Source organism: Tetrao urogallus (assembly GCF_951394365.1).
Source record: "Tetrao urogallus genome assembly, chromosome: 22".
Taxonomy (NCBI): Eukaryota; Metazoa; Chordata; class Aves; order Galliformes; family Phasianidae; genus Tetrao; species Tetrao urogallus.
Window position 1 is genome coordinate 5,449,526 of NC_136835.1, and position 19,750 is coordinate 5,469,275.

General features: G+C 45.3%; 1 protein-coding gene across 1 annotated transcript in view; it reads left to right on the top strand.

The window, feature by feature from the left end:
* ARHGAP32 (Rho GTPase activating protein 32) overlaps nt 1–19,750 on the top strand; it is a gene marked incomplete at both ends in the record, with an annotated part of 105,416 nt that overhangs the window by 47,599 nt on the left and 38,067 nt on the right. The window contains 5 exons of the mRNA XM_079545820.1: nt 4,957–5,094; nt 6,852–6,944; nt 8,529–8,651; nt 9,846–9,923; nt 15,030–15,111. Coding sequence (XP_079401946.1) covers nt 4,957–5,094; nt 6,852–6,944; nt 8,529–8,651; nt 9,846–9,923; nt 15,030–15,111 — 514 coding nt within the window. The remainder of the gene's footprint in view (nt 1–4,956; nt 5,095–6,851; nt 6,945–8,528; nt 8,652–9,845; nt 9,924–15,029; nt 15,112–19,750) is intronic.

Sequence of the window (19,750 nt, forward strand, 5' to 3'; positions counted from 1 at the left end):
TTGCTTATAGGAGGAAGATGGGGTGGTTAAGATTTCAAGTGCCATTCACATGATGTGTGTGCTCTTAGCGTGCCCTCACTTCTCTGTGCCTGTACAAAACCAGCTGCCACCAAAGCCTGAGCCAGGTCTGTGCTGCTGCCTGCATGCTGCAGGCAAAGCTTCTCTTCTGAGTGCTGGAGAAGCACCCAGAAAGCTGCACATATCTGGTTGTGGTCAGTTCCCCAATAGGTCAGAGCAAGTGTAATGATACTGCTGTCATTCCAACCAGATCTTGGGCAGCCTTGCATTCCTGCGTGTTCCTGATGTTTCTATCTGTAATTGGAATCAGAGAGCACAAGGAAGTGCAATATTTAAGGGAGGAGAGCTGCACTGATTTCCATTGAAATACCTTTTTTTTTTCCCCTGCTGTTTGCAATTAATGGATAATTAGTGCTGAAAGAGATTGATTTCATTTGTGGAATAAGGCTATGAAGCATTCACCAGATAAATAGGGGAGCTCCTGTTGAGGGGCAGCACTGGGAGCAATGAGTTGAGCATCCCTGCCTGGGTTGCAGGGGAACCTGGTGGTGTGTGAGCTGAGGAGCCTCAGGCTGCTGCTGGGTGAATGCTTTCATTCAGAAGTAAAGCAGCTTCATGTTGCCTTAGCACAAACTTCCTTTACATTTTAAAGTTCATCATTTTCCTAAGGTTGTAATAATAGTGCTGGAAGGTGTGAAATCACCCAAGACAATCTGGTAGATGGTGCTGAGCTCGGATAAAGCCACCTACAGCACCAGCTCAGAACTGATTTGATCAGTCTTGCTTTCTGTTTTGACTGAATTTCTAAAGCCGTTTTCCAGTGTGACTCATATTAAAAAGTAAAAAAAAAAAAAAAGGAAAAGGTTTTAGGGTCAAGCTGGAATAACACAGAGAGCCCGAGAGCAGACAGCTGTAAAAGTCACCGCACGGCCGAGTTGAACCCTTCTGGTGGCTGCTGGCTCGTTCCCAGCTATTCAATACGTGGTGTTCCCTTTCTGCAGGGTCAAACTGCAGTGACTTTTGCCATGCTCTTTCATCTCATTCTCTGCTCTCAGTCTCCACGTGGACGGGTGAGGTTCATGGGAGCGTCCGTGTGATTTCTCTCAGGAACGGAGCATTTGAACCAGAAGAGAAAGGTCTGCTCCTGCCTTAACATAAATAAATTGTAGGTGCTGCAGAGAAAACAGGCTCAGGCCGTGGGACAGGAAGGCTGTGCATGCTGGAGCTCAGTGTAGCACCCTGTCTGCCTGGAAGATGCATTGATAGACAAAAGGGAAGGGTGTGTGGGCAGACTTAAACACTTTCAGCTGGAAACAGTCCTTTACTTTCCCTTGCACAGTAGGGACAGCATATCTGTAAATGTATCATAAAACTTGGGTGTATCAGGTTTTTAAGTGAATCATATCACAGGTGTGGAGGAGAAGAAATGCTGTGCCCTTCAGTGCTGGGACAGGGGAGCAGGGAGCATCACCAGCTGGGCTGTTTGAGGAGCATGGAAACTTCTCTTGGCTGCATGTCATCCTCCTTGGGCTGTTTGAGCAGCAAAGCTATAAGTGCTGCTTGTGGAGCTGTGCTTCAGAATCTTTGTCCCTCTGTATCCTGCGAGGTGCAGCCCGTGTAGCCTTTTCCCATCTGTGATCTCAGAGTGGTGGTTTTACTAATGGAAGGTTCCAATCTCTGGCTCCATGGAATTTAAATCATCAGTTGGGTAATTTCGAATCATTTTTCTAGCATGACACTTCTTGCTTTGATTATGGGAGAAAATCAGGAGCTCTGTGCAATATTCTGAAGTCTCGCCAGTCTTTCATGATGCACTTAGTCCTACACAGCCTGAAAGAGCAGGAGAGAATGGAAGATCAGACTGTAATAAGGGAAGAAATGAACCAAAATTTTCCATTTTGTGAGAAATTCCGTAACTGTCATTGTGAATGTTTCTGTATAATGAAATTCCAGAAGAAACCTTTGGTTTTGTTCGAGAGGTTTTGTGTGTTTCTATGTCAAAGTCAGCAGTCAGGTTTTTTCCCTTTAAACATAGTGATGGCTCCTTTTTTGGCATTACTGACATCTTCATTTGGGACTTGATTTTTTGTCTTTGTGAAATGTGTCATACCCAGTTTGTAACTGAAAGCCTGAATTCAGGAAGTCACTTGTCTGTGTGCTTAGCTTCACCCCTATCCTCGCATCCTATTGGAGTTAATGGGATATCACATGCTTGTCTGCATCTGGGCCATCAGTAAGCCTTGCAACTGCAACTGGAAATTAGATGGTAGGCATCCATTGGTTTGAATATGGAAATAAAATAGGAAGGAGCCATTTCTGCTTCTTGGATGCTCTCTGCTCGAGGCATCAGCAGTGCTTAGCTTTGCTGTGAAACACTTAGCTGCAAACATGAGGTTGGCAACACGGGGCTGAATTAACAGTTGCTTTCTTGTTTCTGCTGTGTTATTAACCTTCTATATTAAAAAAAGAGACCTTTCTGAAACTTGAGAATTTTCAGGAAATGGGAGCAAGATCTACAATTTTCGCATTGGAGGGCTGTGGGGAAGCACTGAGCATGGACCAGTTCTGTTCTGGATTGCTGCATTGGTTCCTTCCTTATTACATCCCTTATAAATATGGCCATCTTATTTTTGCTTAAACGTGTATAATTCAGGCTCCAAATCTGCACAAACTTTGTTTTGCTCCACTGTTAGAACAGTTTACAGCTTTTGTACGTACACTTTTTAATTTATTTATGATGGGCTTTAAGCTGTGGGTCACTGGGAAATATATTTAGGATGCTGGGTAACTTTCTGCTGGGTAGAAATGTGTGGTTTTCCTTCCTGAAACCGTGTTCCCTCCCAGCACACCATAGGCACCGTCCTTTTGGGTGGGATGGAAGGAGTCCCATTCCTGTGAGACTCTTGTGACCCTCATGCACGAGAGCCTGAAGTCAAGGCTGTGTTGGGCTCTGGGCTGCAGCAGTTCTGTCTCCCCACATGCAGCTCCCCTGCCTGCAGGCTGCAGCTTGCACGGTGAGCTCAGCTGTTGCTTAGCAGCTGCGGGGCTGCTGCACTGGAAGGAAAAGGAGCAGGGGTTCTGGGTTACCTTCCTGCACCAGGCTCACACTGTGACAGGGGTTATGCAGCACGAGAGGAACCTGCGGGAGAGAAAAAGGGCCAGGAGCTCTGCTGCTGGAGGTAAGCTGTCCCTGCTGGTTACTCAGCATCTCGTCACTGCCAGCAGCTTTGCTCTGTGTTGGGCAGGGGATGGATGCATCTTGTGGCACATGAGCAGAGCGCTGGCAGTGCAGGCTGCTCTGCATGCCCTGCCCCACTGCCTGACCCCCTGTCCTGTCCTTTGCATTTAACTCCTGCTGGCTTCATGGATGACAGCAAGGCTGTGTTTCCACAGTCCAACATTTACCATCAAAATGTTGCGAATTACAGAATTATTTGATAAATAGGTTTGGTTTTTTTTTTTCGTGGGCAGCATAGGAGGTTGTGCTGAGATGCCTGGGTAGGGCAGAAGCAAAGAGCAGATTGCAGGGATTTCTCAGTCTGCTGTTTGCTACACTGGTGCCCAAACCACGCTCAGCTGAAGGTCATGCTGGCGACTTACCAACAGAGCAAAAGCACTTACTTGCAAAAAAAAAGATGGCAGAACTTGCAGTCCTGTTTTGGGTTGGTTTTTGTTGCTTTTTTTTTTCTATAGACTAAAAGTAAAGTGACTTATAGAAATTAGGAGGAGTTTGTGTTGTATAGATACTCCCTCTGAAAGCTTGTGAAATAGAAATCACTTCTTATAGTATTGAAAGCAGAGTTTATGGGTATAGGACACAATCTGGAGTTACATTAATTTGGAGGAAAATAGCCATTGCACTGGATTAAGGGCTCTGTGTTTACAATTTCTCTACAAGCTTTGGCTGTTAGTAGAAAAGCAATGCTTTTGGTTGGTGTTTGTGGAACTTGGAGTGCATGGATCCTCTGTCTGACATCTTCAGTGCTGTGCTGCAGGGCTGGGCTGTTGGCTCTGCTGCTGCCCTCGTCCTTTCCATGGCTGTGAAACCTCTATGGGAAACCTGACAGGGATATCTTCTTTTTCAATATGGCCACACCGTTGTTTCTGGAAAAGAAAGATTGAAGAAGTGCTTGGAATAGAAGGAGGGGAGGTTTGTAGATGTCCATGGCCACTGATTCAGAGTCCATGTCTGTAAAACAGAAATAGCATCACCTTCTGGGCTGCACTGGAGGATTAACCATTCGTAAAGAGCTCTGACCTGCAAACTGCTGCATTATTATGGGTTTTTTTAATTGATCACAATAGGCTGTGAAGCATTTAGAAATAGTCATTAGATATTAAAAGCTTTGCAGGGTAAATCATGCTGCGCTGCCATGGCCCTTTTCTTGTCCCCTCGAGCAGTGTGCATCTTGTCAATGGTTTTAATTGGGGAAATGATATGCACTCAGGAGTGAATTTTCTCATAGTGTTGTTATTCTTCATAGATTTTTTTCCCCTTAAAGTCAGCTGAAGATTTGCCTGAGGCACCTACAGAAATGTTGCAAGCCCCAGTGCTGCCTTCAGATCCTTGTTTGCATGTTCTTCACCCTGGGCAGGATCTGGTATCAAGCTATTTATACAACCGTTTTGTAATTTACGTTTGTGCAAAGACACCTTGTTCACAAAAATGCTACAAAAACCCATCAGATGGGGCCCTTAACAGCTTTGCTGGGTCCCACAACCTCTGGGCCACGTGCAGACCCACTGGTGTGTAATTAGAAGAGCACTCACAATGCAAATTAACACACGTAAATATCGCTAAGGCACTTCCAGCACTTCCAAATGCTTTGCAAAGCGGGATCTCCAGAGCTGTCTGCTACTTCTGCCAGGATCATTACTTTCCTCATCCCAGCAGCCCTGGTGGGTCTGTAACCGCATGGGGCCGTTCTCTCTGTGCAGGGGAAGAGTTGGATCGTGAAGCGCAGCTACGAGGATTTCCGAGTTCTCGACAAGCATCTCCACCTCTGCATTTATGATCGGCGTTTCTCCCAGCTCGCAGAGCTGCCCCGCTCCGACGTGCTGAGGGACAGCCCAGAGGTAAGTTACCAGCTCAGGGAATGAGAGCAGGGCATCATTTCCAGCCTTTAATTTCAATGGCTTTCAAGGGAAACGGCCGGCGAGTTCTTACCTATCAATGTGCAGCTGTAGGGAGCATCCAGAAGGAGGCTGTGCTGTCAGTGCCTCAACCAGGATGCTGGTTTGCCTTGGGAAGCTTCCCCAGTGCCGTGGATATTTGCTGACTTAACGCAGTCATCGTTCCTAGGGGGTGATGCTGCTCTGCAGCCACGGCACTGAAATGCTGGATTGTATTTATAGCCTCAGGATGACTGAAGTTATCTTTTTAAGTACATTTGCATTAGTGTCACATTTAAATTGTCTTTAAAGCGTGAGCAAGAGGTTTTTCATTTGTTGTCACACAGACGTCGCGTGCTGAGAATTGGAATCCTTCAGCTTCTCTGCTGTGGATAACTGGGGGATTCATTCACGTCCGAAATAATTTGCTGGGAAGTAGCAGGTGCATCTTGACTGCATCATTTTGAAAGACAAGGAGAGAGACACAATGCAGTGTGTGGCCACAGAGGGTTATTTGAGCCAACAGAGCATGTCAAAACCGCCTCTGTTGGGCTGCAGTCTGGCTGTGGGAAGAGCCTGTATCCCAGTTACAGGCAGGGCCCGTTGCTTCATTTCACAGGTCACTTGTCTCTGGGCCCTGTGCTTGTGTGTTTGCCCCCTACCATCAAGCACGGCCATGGACTGACCCTGACATGCTCTGTCAGAAGGGGAATGTTGCCTGTCTGAAATGGGAGATGAGAAAATTGAAGCCGTTCTGAGCGTTCAAAGCAGAATCTATCCAGGATCTGTAAATCAGTGTCTGTGTTCTTTCGGTGCCAACTGGGTGAGGATTGATTGCTTTAGAACTGCACACAATGGTTGAAATCAGTCCCCTGCTGCAGACTATGGGGCTTCTGCCATTCGGTACAGAGGGTCAATAATGCTCTTCTATTGCTCAGCAGATAATGTGATTTATTGGTTGCTTTGATTTCATGCAAGTTCTTTCTGAAGAGAATTTAAAGTTACTGGTCTCTTAAATTGAACAGAAGCAGCAATACTCAGGATAATGAATTCCTGCATTTTTAAAAAATTAATTATATTGTAATCACTCCTTCCTCTTAAATCTTCATTTGTGCAGCTAATCAAATGCATTCAGTGTGTACCTTATGCCGTGAGGCTGAAGGTCTGCATCCTATCTGTGAGCACAGAGGATGCTGAGCATCTCTTCTGCTTTGTGGAATGTCATCCTACAGCTGCGTGGTGTCCCGGGCTCATTTCTGTTTGGAATTGACCACGTTTGAACAGATGTTTGAGGAGAACTATTTCAAACAGTCCTACAAACTCTGCGCTGTAATTCTGCTTCATAACACTGGCAGGGAAGCTTTGGGAAGACCTCACTGGCTTCTCTTTTATGATATCAGTGATTTGTGCACGTGTGAAATTCATGATGAGAGGAGGGCTGTAAATTCAGGGTATTTTTACAGGAGAAATTACTACAAATCTACGTATCTTATATCAAAATCCCATTGCCTTCATAGGGAGCTGCAGCTTTAGACACTTTTTGTCATGTAGTCATTGCAATCCTGAGTACGGTGTGCTCTACTCCTAATGGCAGATTTCTTTGTGAAAGTGAATATTATTCCCGTAACACTGGCCTATGCCAACAGGTAACTAGTGGTAATTCTGAAGGAGTCTCCCAAAGCTGTAGTGTGATAACTTTATGTGTTTCTTTTCTATTGCAGCTTGTCACCCACACGCTGATGGCTTACCTGTCCCGTCTCTCGGCCATCGCATGCAATAAGATCAACTGTGGGCCTGCCCTGACATGGATGGAGGTACAGAATGAAGCTCTGGTTGTTCTTTGTTCCCTGACTTTAACCAGCAGAGTGAGCCACAGATGTGCTCTCCTGCCTTTCAAGAGAGAGACAAACCTTCCAGATCTATCACTGAAAAGCAGTCCTAAAAGCTTAATTTCCCCACTACAGGTGTCTGGATGGCCACGAAAGGTGTAGTACAAAAAGAATCAGATCAGGCATTATAAACATGCAAAGGATTTGTCCTATCCTGCTCGGGTTTTATAACCCGAAGGTGTCGTTCTCGTTTTCTCAAAGTAAAGGAAGGTGGCACTTTTGATGAACCAAGGGTGGTGTCAGCCGACCACCATCTCAGTCCTGTCCATGAGGTCTCCAAGGAATGGGTTACAGGAAATGGACAGCTTGCACTCCTTTCTGGGGCTGTCTCATTTCTGCTGTTTCTCCTCTTTCTTTCCCCCTTGCTATAGCTGCAGAAACAATAAATATGATCTGTTCCCATTTGCCGTCACTGTTGGTTGAACTGCTCAGCAGAGCTTGCTTTGTGCTTGCAGTGGCACTGTTTGCATCTTGTGAATTGCAGCTTTGGTTTCCCTTTTAGCAGCCTTCTACCATCTTAAACAATCAACATTCTTGGGCCAAGAGTGCAGGAGAGAATGGGGCTCAGGGGGCAGTGCCACCTGTGTGCATCAGTGCCATTGCTGATCAGTCTGGGTGGGGGTGTATGTGTCTGCATTGCCTGCTGATACTCCTTGCACACCAGGAACAGAAACAACTGGGATTAGACTTGCAATTCGTTATTAAGTGCTCATGATAAGGGCCCAGTGCATTTCCTGCAGCTTTCCCTGCAGATGTGCTCCTCTCCATGAAATCCTTTGGGATGAAACGAATCTTGGAAACCTCAGCATGAAGGGAGGAAAATTAGAGATAAAACTGAAACTGTGATAGCCTTTAGAGCAACCCAGCAGAAGTAGAGATGGCAGCAAATGCCACTGGAATTGCTGCAGTGCAGTTTAAATTCCCTAGAATAACCTTTTCAATTAACTGAGATTCTTGCAAAATTTTACGTGAGCACAAAAACCTGGGAATTTTGATAGCAGCAGGGGATGCAGCCATGCTTTCTGAAAATAACAAGAAATAAAAGGGTGGGTGAAAACTGGAAGTGTCACGAGTTTCCAATTGACATCATTTCCCCTTATTCTGCACTTCTTGAGCATTCATTACTTTGCAAGGAATTTTTGTGGTCATTCTTGTATTGTCATTTTAAACGCTTAAGAGAAAAACAATACAACCAAGTGTTAAAGGGAGGTGTAAGCATCCACTGTCTTGCTACTGTTTGCACACAGAGATGCACAGATACAGTGTTTTTGTCCTTAAAAGGATGGAGGGGATGTACGACCTTCTGAAATGCACTCCATGAATTGCTCTTCCCCTTTCTTTCTGTTTACTCTGCTCTGTGATGCCTCTCCGTGCTGCTCTGCTCTGGGGGGCCCCAAGCTGTGCTGTCTCTGTGAATCAGCTTGAAATCTCAGCCATGTATGAGCACCAATAAAATGCTTCCTCGCCTGTCCTCAGCTGCCTCACAGCCGCCTGCTTTCTTTGTTTCAGATTGATAACAAGGGGAACCACCTGCTGGTCCATGAGGAGTCATCTATTAACATTCCAGCTATTGCTGCTGCCCATGTTATTAAGAGATACATTGCCCAGGCACCGGATGAGCTCTCCTTTGAGGTAAGTAGTTAAAAGCAGTGGCATTCCTTGTTGTCAAGTACAGTGCAATGTGTGAACGCATCAGGAATACACTCAGACACCTTTGGAATCATAGAATGGCCTGGGTTGAAAAGGACCACAATGCTCATCCAGTTCCAACCCCCTGCTATGTGCAGGGTCACAACCACCAGCCCAGGCTGCCCAGAGCCACATCCAGCCTGGCCTTCAATGCCTCCAGGGATGGGGCATCCACAGCCTCCTTGGGCAACCTGCAGTGTTTGATGAGGTGAAGCTTAGAAGATTCGGTTCAATATTAGACTTGCAGTGGGTTGGGTACAGTGAGGAGTTCAGTCATCTATAAAATATAGCTTTACTTGGCATTTGTATCTTTTGATTACTGCCAAGTATTCTAGCCTGGTCTCTGAGTAGCAGCAGAACCTGCACTCAACAGTGTGCATTAAATCCATTCAGGACATGTGTGTACATGGATACAAGCCAAATGAATTATTCATAGGCCAGTTCTATTTAGCCTATATTCCTATTCTAAAGTTTTTAAAAACTTCTCCTCCCATGAAAAGTGAAGAACCAGATCGTCAAAAATTTGGTACTGAGGAGACAGGCAATAATCCATAGCTGTTCTGGAAATCGTGCTTGATGCAGAGCAGGAGCTGCTTGGAGGCAAAGCCCAAAGAGTGGACCATGCAATCTTTGGGTTCCTGGCTCTTCTATCCCAAAGCAGTGTGTTTTGCTCTGTGTACCGTGGCATTATCAATGGAGCATTCACTGTGTCATGCAAAAAAGCGTGAAGGAAAACAGTTACTGCCCAAAGGAGCTTTTTTGTGATCACGTTTCTCAGCAGGAAGTAAAAATAGTAGTGAGAGTCTATTGCTGCCAGGGCTTTGTTCGTATTCAAAATCAAGGCCATCGTTCCTGCATGCCAAAGAACGGAGCTAATCAGAAAGACATGTGGGTCTGTCATCTTCCAGTTCGGATGCATGCATTGCATGATGCAGGTACTTTGTTGGTGTCTCTGTATTAATATAAGCGTTGGGATTGCAGTTCTACTTCCAGCTTCAGTTTTACAAAGGCAAATGCCTTCAGAGCTGCGTTGGTGCAATTGCTCACAAATTTCACAGTTTTTGCAGCGCAGATGAATGCAGCCCTTTGAACTGTGCTTTCCTCCTGGCTGTAGCTGATGTTGCCAATCTCTTGCAGGTGGGAGACATTGTGTCTGTTATTGATATGCCACCAAAGGAGTTGACCACCTGGTGGAGGGGCAAGCACGGATTTCAGGTAGGCACAAGCTTCAGCCTTGATAGCACACCTTAAGTAGTCAGAAGTCCCAGCTTAGAGCTGCTCTGCCTGCACAGGATTATGAGCATAAACACTTCCCCTGTGTTGGTGTAAAAGGACTTTGTTTTCCTTTTGCTCTAGGCTTGGGCTAGAGCTGAAATATGGCCTTTGTAGAAATTGCCTCCTCACCAACTGTGCAGAGCAGGGACAGCTGTGACTCTGATGCTGCTGGCCTGATGTTAGGGGAGTTTTACTGAGCCCTGTCTGAGACAGCTGACAGTTACTCAGGTTATACCATTCTTTCCACTAGCTAAAACTAGCTCAGGCAGGATGGAAAGGGCTCAGACAAAGGCAGCTGGTCAGACTGCCACTGACTTGGACGAGCCAACTAGTGTGTGCTTTCATGCCTCCATTTATTAGAAAGCATTAATGTTGCTGCTCTCTGTAAATGCCAGCAGAGAGATTTGGACTCAGTTTGCAGCTTACCTGTGACTTAGGTACCAAAACTTCTGAGTTGAAATGGTGCTTTCCTTCCACAGAGTTGTTATTCTGTTCAGTGGAACTGCTTATTAAGAATAATTAAAAGAAAAAGCCTTAATTTGCAGAACAAAGTCCCAAAGCTGCTGAAAGGGGGGGAACTGACTTTGTCTCCTCACACTGCAGGAGTTTCAGCTCCTTCCAAGCAGGAAGGAACATTTGTTCTGTTGCCCCTCTGAGTAGGTGGGATTTTGAGTTCCTGCTGGGGGGGGTCAGAACTGACCACACTTGTATGCTTGGGCCTAGAAAGCCCTCTTGATGTACTGAGATGGACTTTTCAGTGCCAGACTCAGTCGTGGTTCTACTGTCATTAATACCAGGGCTGCGTGCAGTTGGATCCCATCTGAACGGGATGTTACATCCAGAGCTGTGTTCCTGTCTCATTAGAGAGCACCTGAGATAGATACAGCTTTTGATGTCTTTATATCTGGCATGGGTGTTCTGATAATATCTCACTTAATGTCCAAGCTGCTCTGACTTAATGATTAGTGAAGTGCTCTAGTACTGTGTGCAGTGATCAGACTACGCTGTATTTAACTTGAGTGAATTAGGAAGAGAAAACAGAAATCCACTGTGATGTGTGTATGAGCCAATATGCACCAAGAGAATTCAGAAGGATGGGGGATATTTCTCTGGTGTTGATGCACCTGGCCTAGGGATGTATTGCAGTTCAGTGCCATCAATCAATGCTTTAAAAACGGGGACATAGGGGAAGGATTTTGTTCTGTAATATACAAAAGAACTGATAAAACTGTGCGACTTTTACAGAGTTGATTCCAGGTAAACAATTCTGCTCCCATTTAGGAGCAACAGCCATTGTAAAAATGATCACAATCTGCTGAGCCAGTCATTTTAATTGATAAAATGAATCAACAAAGTCCGTCTTGCCAGATCGCTGAGGTTCTGACATCATCTGTGCTGCAGGGAGCAAAGACTTGCTTGTAATGTCATGCAGCCTGTGAAATGCACACCAGTGCATGGCTGGTGGTGTGGAGCTCCTCAGGTGAGGCTCTGAGCACTGTCTCCTGTTATCTCTAAGCAGGTTGTCAATAGCACAGGTGGCTGTGCTTCTGGCAGGGGTGGCAGAAGGAGGAGATGTAGGACGACCCCATGGTTGGTGGGTTCCAGTTTTTGGAATATCCTGTAGCAGTCTGGTCTGTGATGGAAGTATTTGGGAAGCATTTCAGGTGGTGGCCTTTGCATGGCAAATTCACACTGCAGGATGGAAAATGTGTAACAGAAAGCTGCAGGAGTGCAGCTCAGTGGGAGTGCAGTCATCTGCAAGGAGCCATGGGCCGTCATATGCAGCATCTTTCAGATTTGTCTTACCTCCATCTTGGTGTTTTCTTTTCTCTATCTTGATGATGCATATTTTTAACGGAAAGCACATTAACAGGACGTGAGTCTGGATGGATAATGTGGGTAAAATCACCTCATGTGTGGGGGAGGTACACACCAGAAGAAGACGATCTGAGTGGAATCCCAGGCAATGAGAGGTCCTTCCAGGAGCGTTGGAGCTGGCTGCCAGAGCTGTCCTTCCCTCAGAATATAAGAAGGCTTTTATTGCTTTATTTGCTCCCAGATCTCTCATCCTGACCTGGAAAGCTTTGACCATCGATGAACTTTTTGCCTACAGGTGTCCGGAGAAACCAGACCTGGCAGGGTGCAGATATGCTCCATTTGAAGCGCAGCTTTGATTCAGTATGAAGGGTGGTTTGTGCTTTGCCAGCTCAAATGACTCCTTGGGAATTAGTCCTTCTGTTTCCTGTTGCAGTTGCAGGCACCTTTCCCCCAGTATCTGATCTAAGGACTGCATTGCAAAGTACTTAATCCTGCATGGAACAAAACAACCCGTTTGGCTCTTTTATCATTTTCCCTGGTTAAAGTGCAATCATTTTTAAGATGTTTTTCCTCCAGCTTTTTTCTTTTCAAATGTCCTCAGTGAGTCACTGCTTTCATTGTAAGATTGTTACCTAAATTACGGCCACCTCCACTGTAACAGCCTCCCAGCCCTCTTTGTTCTCTTCTTCTTTTCCTTCATGCTTTGTCTTTTCAATCAGTGTCAGATAGCTGAATCATCAGTGACAGGCCCTCTTCTGATGCACAACTGCCTTTTGATGTTCTTAATAATTCTGCCTTTGGGGTATGGCTTCATTAGTTGCATTGCTGCACAGCAGGAAGCTGCCCAGCTGCTGGAGGTGGCACGAAATGATGCACAACAATGTGTGCAACCAGCAGTAGATCGTGTGCTTTTGGAACCCTTTATGATTTACAACTAACAGAAAAAGAACTGAATTAAATTTAATCCGTGCTTTAGCCTCTGTCAAGACCAAAATGCAATCAAAGTGTCTCAAACAGTATTTTATTTGACATTTATGTTGCTGATACGTTCCCATTCATTGGGATCCCCTCCTCCACCACTGACAGTGGTTGTTGTTATTTTGTCTTTCCCATAAAACCTCCGGCATCTTCCAGCTTTAGCAAAGTCTGTGCAAAGAAATGATGTGGAAGCTGCTGTAGAAATGTGTGCACACAGCAGCAGTGTGTTTTCCTCCCTTGGTTCAGGCGTGAGTGATTTTTTAACCTTCACATGACCTTGTATTTATCTAAATATATGTTATCCTTGCTATTAATTTTCGTACGTTGCCAAATCCTTTAATCCTGGCCCCAGCACCAACAGCGCCTTGCTACATCTGCTGAGATTAACTCTTGGACTTAACTCATGTATTTATACAAAATCATGGAGAACTTTCCATGCAGGGAGAAGCAGCATCATTTAAGTGGGTGGGAATGAGGCAGAAGTCATAGGTGATGACCCTGCAGATGATCTCCTGAGGATCATTAAGAAATGTCAGGATAAATAAGTCAAAAAAATGCAAGCTGTCAGCTCTGTTAGCAGGAAGTTAATGTCAGAGAGTTTGCAAGTGCTGAGAGAAGCCAGAATTCTTTCCCTTAGCATTGTTCATTACAATTGTTGGTTCTGAACATGGCAAAAAATGGGGCGTAGAAGCAAGAGTCATGTTATATTTGGGAGGGCTTTAGAGATATCTCAGAGCAGTGACACAGCCATCCCAGCCACGTTTCATTTCAAAAGCCATGGTTGGCATTTTGTATTGCACCGAGAAACAGGAAAGACATCACACCACATCTCAATTCTTCCTAACCTAAAAATTGTCCCCTGCATCTCTTGCATGGGAAATTTCTTAGAGAGACTCTCAGCTGTAGAGCAGTGATTTAAAATACACATGATGAAATTTGTTTAAATAGCAGAACTTCTTGCATATTTGCCAATCAGCATTTTTCTCCACATCTCCAGGGAGAACTAGGAACAGTCTCCCAGGCTGAGCTCTTCACCTGGGCACAGCATGCATGGCGCTGCTGCTGGTTGACTGGGAGCTTACTGGTGAAAATCACTGCAGAGTAAGGAAGAGTTCCTTTCTGCCTGGGGACAGGAGGGAGTTGTACAAGATGGCTCAATGGGGAGAGCCCTCTGCCAGGCTCCTTCCATGCGTTGTTGCAGCACTGGAGCAAAGCGTGGCTGCAGGGCTGAGATGATGCTTTCAGTTCACATGGGGCAGGAGATGTTGCTGCTGGCTGAGCTCCTACCTCCAGCCAGCACTCTTCTGTGCTGTGCTATGATCCAAAGGGAAGAAAGGCTGGAGAGAAGGACAGAGGTGTTGCTGCCCAGGAGCGATGTGAGACCTGGAGTCCTTCTGCTGTTAGAGGTTGTTCTGCTGCACCGTGCTGCTCCTTCTAGAAATAGCTGGGTTTATTTCTAGTCAAATTACTCTTTTGTTATTTGCAGAATAACTCATTTTACTCCGTGGAGATGTTACTAAACCTCTTCTCAATTCTAAGGTGGAATTCATTTTAACCAAAAACCACATCTAAGCTGTCTAACAAGATGCTTAAATGTACTTGATTTGAATGCTTCAGGAATATCAATTACCCACCTTCCTCAGGTTGTGTGCACGCAATTAGGACACTCAGAAACACTTTGTATAAAGCACTTTCTCCCTATTTTGCTATAGAACAATATGCATTTTTCTGCAATGACACTACACAGACATGCAAAAATATTTACCGCAGTTTTGTAAAGGAATACAGTGTCAAAGTGCTGGTGAATATACTGTTGTGAGAGTGGAAAAAGATCAGGTGTTGGTGAGATTTGAGTACAGATGAATGAGATGCTAAGAGCTGAACAACCTGCTTCATCGTTAGATTTCTCATTGCACGCACAGGGAACTCAGCTGAAGTCTTTCCCTTCAGTTCCCCTTTGGTGTAGGGCTCTAAGGCATACTGTCCTCTCCCTGCCCCACGCACAGAAGTTGACCATCTCTGTCCTGTGTACAAGCATAGAGAACAGAACAATTATTTGGTTTGTGGACTTTCTGACTGCAGCGTTTTGAAGAATGATGACTCTTAAGCAGTCTGGTTTGTGTTGGATGAGGTTGTGGGGCACCAGGAAAGCACATCCCAAAGAAAATGTTATGTGGTTGTGGGTTGAACACTTCAGATCTTAGAAACACTGCATTCAGTACTCTGCCTCTCTTTTTGTTCTTGCCACAGGTTGGATTTTTCCCTAGTGAGTGTGTTGAACTAATTAACGACAAAGTTCCTCAGTCTGTCACCAATTCGGTGCCAAAGCCAGGTATGTATGTTGCATTTTAAGGTGCAGTGAAGTGAAATGGAGTCTTTTCTCATGTCTTCCATGTTTAACATCTCCTTTGTACACCCTATGTCACACTCCGTGTTGATCATCCTCTATGCGTTCCATTGCTGCTCTTTCTCTGTGTTGACCATCTGCAGGTTCTTCCTCTCTCAATGGTACCCACTGCTAAATATCTTACAGTGTTTTGTATGGTAGTAGCAGTGTTGATCTCTTGCATGGTCTGAAAGACTTTGGGCACGTGAGAACATAAGATTCCTGCAGCAATCCATGCAGCTTCCCAGCTCTTGGTGTTTTACATTCGTGTTTGTGGTTTTCTATAAGGAACACACCGGTGGTCCAAAAATGCTTCTGCTGATTTAGATGGAATAGATTAATCAGGTTTTGCAAGCTGCTTTCTCTTTGGAGTGTGATGGAGGGAATCAGCTAGAACAGAATTGGGATCCTCATTGCTTCTGTTCTGGGTATACAGCTCCATCCACTCCTACCACCCTTTGGTTCTGTGTCAAGTACAGGCAAACCAACAGCAGGCTCTGCTGATGGAAGGGAAAATAAGTAGGAGATGTAAGCTGCCCTCCTCCTGTTGTCCTAGTGTACATTGGAAGTGGTTCCAGTTATAGGTGCTGGGATGTCCATAGAATTTACTGGTGCTGAAGCTTTTGTTTTACTCCTCCAGTTTCTTATGCACAAGTGTTTGTGTGTCTGTTTATCTTCTGTATGATGAGAAGCAGTTTGAAATTGCTGATCTGTCCCAGAACATTTTGCAGCAGGCATGTTGAGCTGGAGAGCTGCTTAACGAGGGTTCATCTGTTTTCTTTATTTTAACAATGGTCTTATCTTATGAGATTGCTGGTTTGATATGCTGCAAACGGATGCAATTGCAAAGTCTGATTTTTACTGCAGGAAATGCATTTTATCAGGTCTTGTGTTAGGACCTGGGAGCTTTCAGGTTCAATGGTAAGAAATCGTGAGCACCCTAAATTATCAGCCTGCTGCATTCATCTGCATTCTCCAGTTCAGGGAAATCAGTTTGGCAGCTTTTGTTATTCCTGGGAGCGTGCAAATGTATTTGCTGAGATCAGTGTCAGAGATCACTGGCAGTTGGAGGCAGTGCAGCAGGTGGTCATTCCCTAAGGGCAGTACCTCCTTCTGTTGGATGCTGAGCTCCATGCACTGTGCTCAGCCCCTGCTCTGTGCTCTGCCAGCTGCAGCATGGTGGATGAGGAAGCCTTTATGTACAGGCTGAGCTGATAGAAACAATCATAAGCGAATGTTTATTGTTAAATATGGCTCAGGCAATTAAATGTCATGAACTGCTAGTGAGTAGATTCTTGCTATGCTTTAATGAGAGATAACGAAGTAGCATGGATTAATAAATTCTCTTTGGCTTTAACAACACGCTGGGGGGTGGATTTCCTCTGTCAGTCCAGGGAAATGTTTGCTACAAAGTTATAACAAAAGCCTGAATCCTATTAAAGGTAATATAATGAGATATTGCCAAGCCACGAGGCTGTCCCTGCTGCCCTTCCCTGGCAGTCATTCCAGGCATGCAATTAAAGGCAGAAGCAGCACAGTGAGAAGGCTTCACATGCATGGACTGCTAGAGCAAATGTTGCAGCTGTTTCTGTAATCCTCCCCTGCCCTTCCTTTGCACATAGAATCAGTGTTACCCTATCACTGCAGCGTTGCACTCCCTGTTTTCTTTCCACCTTGGATGTCAGTGCACTGTGTGATGGAAGCAGATGGCTCCAACTCTCCCTTGGTTGCTGCAGAAGTTGGGACTGGAGGCAGCTGGAAGGAGTTTGGAGCAGTCCTCCTCCCGTGGTTAAGCACACTGAATGTTGTGTTGCAGAACTGGAGGACTTGAGGGAAAAAATGATGTGTGAGGGACAGAAGGGGTGAGAACATCAGGGAGGAGGAGAGAGTTTCAGTTTGCTGCTCTGGGTTCCCATAGCTGCTGTGTCAGTATGGGCAGGAGGGAGGCACAGGGCAGCAATGAGGTGCTTGAGAAGCATTGCTGCAAAGTGTGCAGCTGGGTCAGCCAAGGAACTGCACTGCTGGGAAGATGCAGAGCTTGCTTTTTGCTCACCCGATGCGTTTAATGCCTTTTAATCTGCAGCTTATGCATATATGGGATATTTTCCATGCACTTTAGTATCCACATCAGCTAAATTTCCTCCATTTAGATACATTTTAAACATTAGATTGGCTTTTTCCCTGGAATAGAGACTTTCCTAAAAGGAACCACTTGGAGCATTTGACCTTCCCTAACATTGTCAGGGTCTTTCATCCAGAATTTATGATAAGTTGTAGATATGGGGTTGATAAGCATGCTTATCAGCATCCAAACTTTATTTTCTTTAATCAAAGTTTGGTGTGCAGAGCTTCCAAGACGTGTTATATCTGCAGCATAAAGCTCTTTGCCTTAAAGGACTTCACAAATGTAGGACTGCTTGTGCTGTTTAATTGTCCATAGATTTGGCTGCATTGAGTAATGTAATGAAAAGCAGATGGAAAGCAAAGAACTTCCTGCCCTGTGTTTTTACTGTTATTTACAGAAAGAGGCTTTGATTTGCAGAAGTGATGAGGGCAACATTTTAATGGAACCATAAAACATTGCAATGGTCTTCAATCCAGTACCAATAATGACAGAAGTTCAAATGGAAACAAAAGGCAGCAAAGGGAGAGGAGCGCTGTGCTGAAGTGCAAACTGCTTCTCAAATAAGTCTTTCCATGGGCTGTGCAAGTCCTAACTGTACTTTTGGGAATTGCCCCTGGGTTGTGGCTGCATTTCCTCTTCTTTTCCATCTCTGCCCAGCTCTGGCTGTCTCTCTGCAGCAGTGTCTGTGTGCTCGTGCTGTCCCTGCTCACTGCTTTTGCTCATAGCTCTGCCAGGCAGTGTGTCTCAGCTGTCTGTCTCACCCCTTTCTATCTCATAACCGTGGATATGTGTAGTCTGACAGTATTTAAAACCACCAACCGTGCTTCACCTCATCCATGCACTTTGCCCCATGCCTGGAGGCGCTGGCATTGCTGTTGGTCTGTAAGCATGCTTGCTGGTTGGGAGCATCTTGTTCCCACTGGAGCACAGCTGCAGTTGTCAGTTTGAGCTCAAGTGAAGAAATGGGGGGTAAGAAGGCAACTTTTTTCCAAAAAGAGTGTTTTTAAAAACTCAGGGATAGTTCTCACCCATCCTCCATCCTGCTCTGGGCAATGGAGTGAATGGGCTCAACAGCTCTGCCCACGTTTGTGGAGGGATGTTTTTCAAGTTCTTCTCTGATCCGTTCATTTAATTCAGATTTAACAAGGAGATGTGCTCTTATTATATGAAATCAAGGGTATGTGAAGGGGTGTTTATTTAAAAGATGGAGAAGAATAAGGTGCAAATAGATAGGACGTGCTGCAGATGGCAGGGCTGAACAGCCATTTGACACTGGTGAGTGCATAATGTCTTAATTAGTGTTTTTATAAGGAAAATATGGAAAGAAGATGTACCTAATTAGTACCATTCTGGTTAACCTTCAGTAAACAAACTGTTTCAATAAAGCTAAATCAAATGAAAATGTTACTGAGGCAATGCAGGTGCTGTTTGCAGGGTGGAAGCAGACAGGGAGCAAACACACAACACGCTCAGGGCTCCTAAAGCAGTCCATGGTCAGAGGACAGAACACTGCTGTCAGCACTGACAAACCTAAGGACCAATCCTTGAAGAAATCGTGTTTTCTCAGCTCCTATGGAGTGAGAGGACAAAGGTTTGGGGATGAAAGGTCAGCAGTGCAGTGTGCAGTGTGCTGGTGGTTCCTCTGAGCAGCTGGGAAGGGACCTCAGCAGGGCAGTGCCAGCATCACATCACTGCTCTGACCTGGGGGGGGATGACATTTCCTGGGCTTTGTGTCTTCTGCATTCCATCCAAACATGAAGCTCACTCTTGGGGCAGCAAGGGCTGAGTCTGCCTTGTGTGCAGTGAGTGATTTTGGGGGGGGGAAAACCACTGACAAGAGGGAAACGTTGCATCTTAGGCAGTGAATGCAGGGGATGGAATGTAAGATAAAGCAGCTGTCTGCTTTAGCTCTGCGAGAAACGGAGGAAAGCTGAACACGTAAGAAAACCATTTATGTGCACAACAAATTTACAAATTTGTGAGGTATTTTTAATTATTGCCGCTAATGGATCAGCGTTGTCTGTTTATATAAAGACACACTACAGCTTCCAGCCCGGTTTCTGACTCAACAAAGTGCTTAACCATAAACACATGCTTAGCAGGCACTGCAAGGGCTGCAAACAAAGCAGAGGTTTGGCTGTGCTGCTCAGCAGGGTGGGCCTTGTGCAGAGTTCAGGCATGCCTGGTGTGTTGTTCCTGAGCTGGGACACGCTGGGTGGGGAGTTCCTGGATCCCAATGGATTTCCAAAGCCATACGTTTCTTCCTTCCTGGTTTCCCCCTTGTTTCCATCTCTCTGTTCCCTTTCTTCCCCCTGCACACACCAGGCAGTGGCACTGATGCTCTGAAGGATATCCAAGAATCCGAAACAGAGCTCAGTCTGACACGTGCCTTTGTAAAACTTTGGACATAGGGCAGAACACAGCAGGGAAAAAAAGCAACTGCTTCTCAGCCTCTTTTTA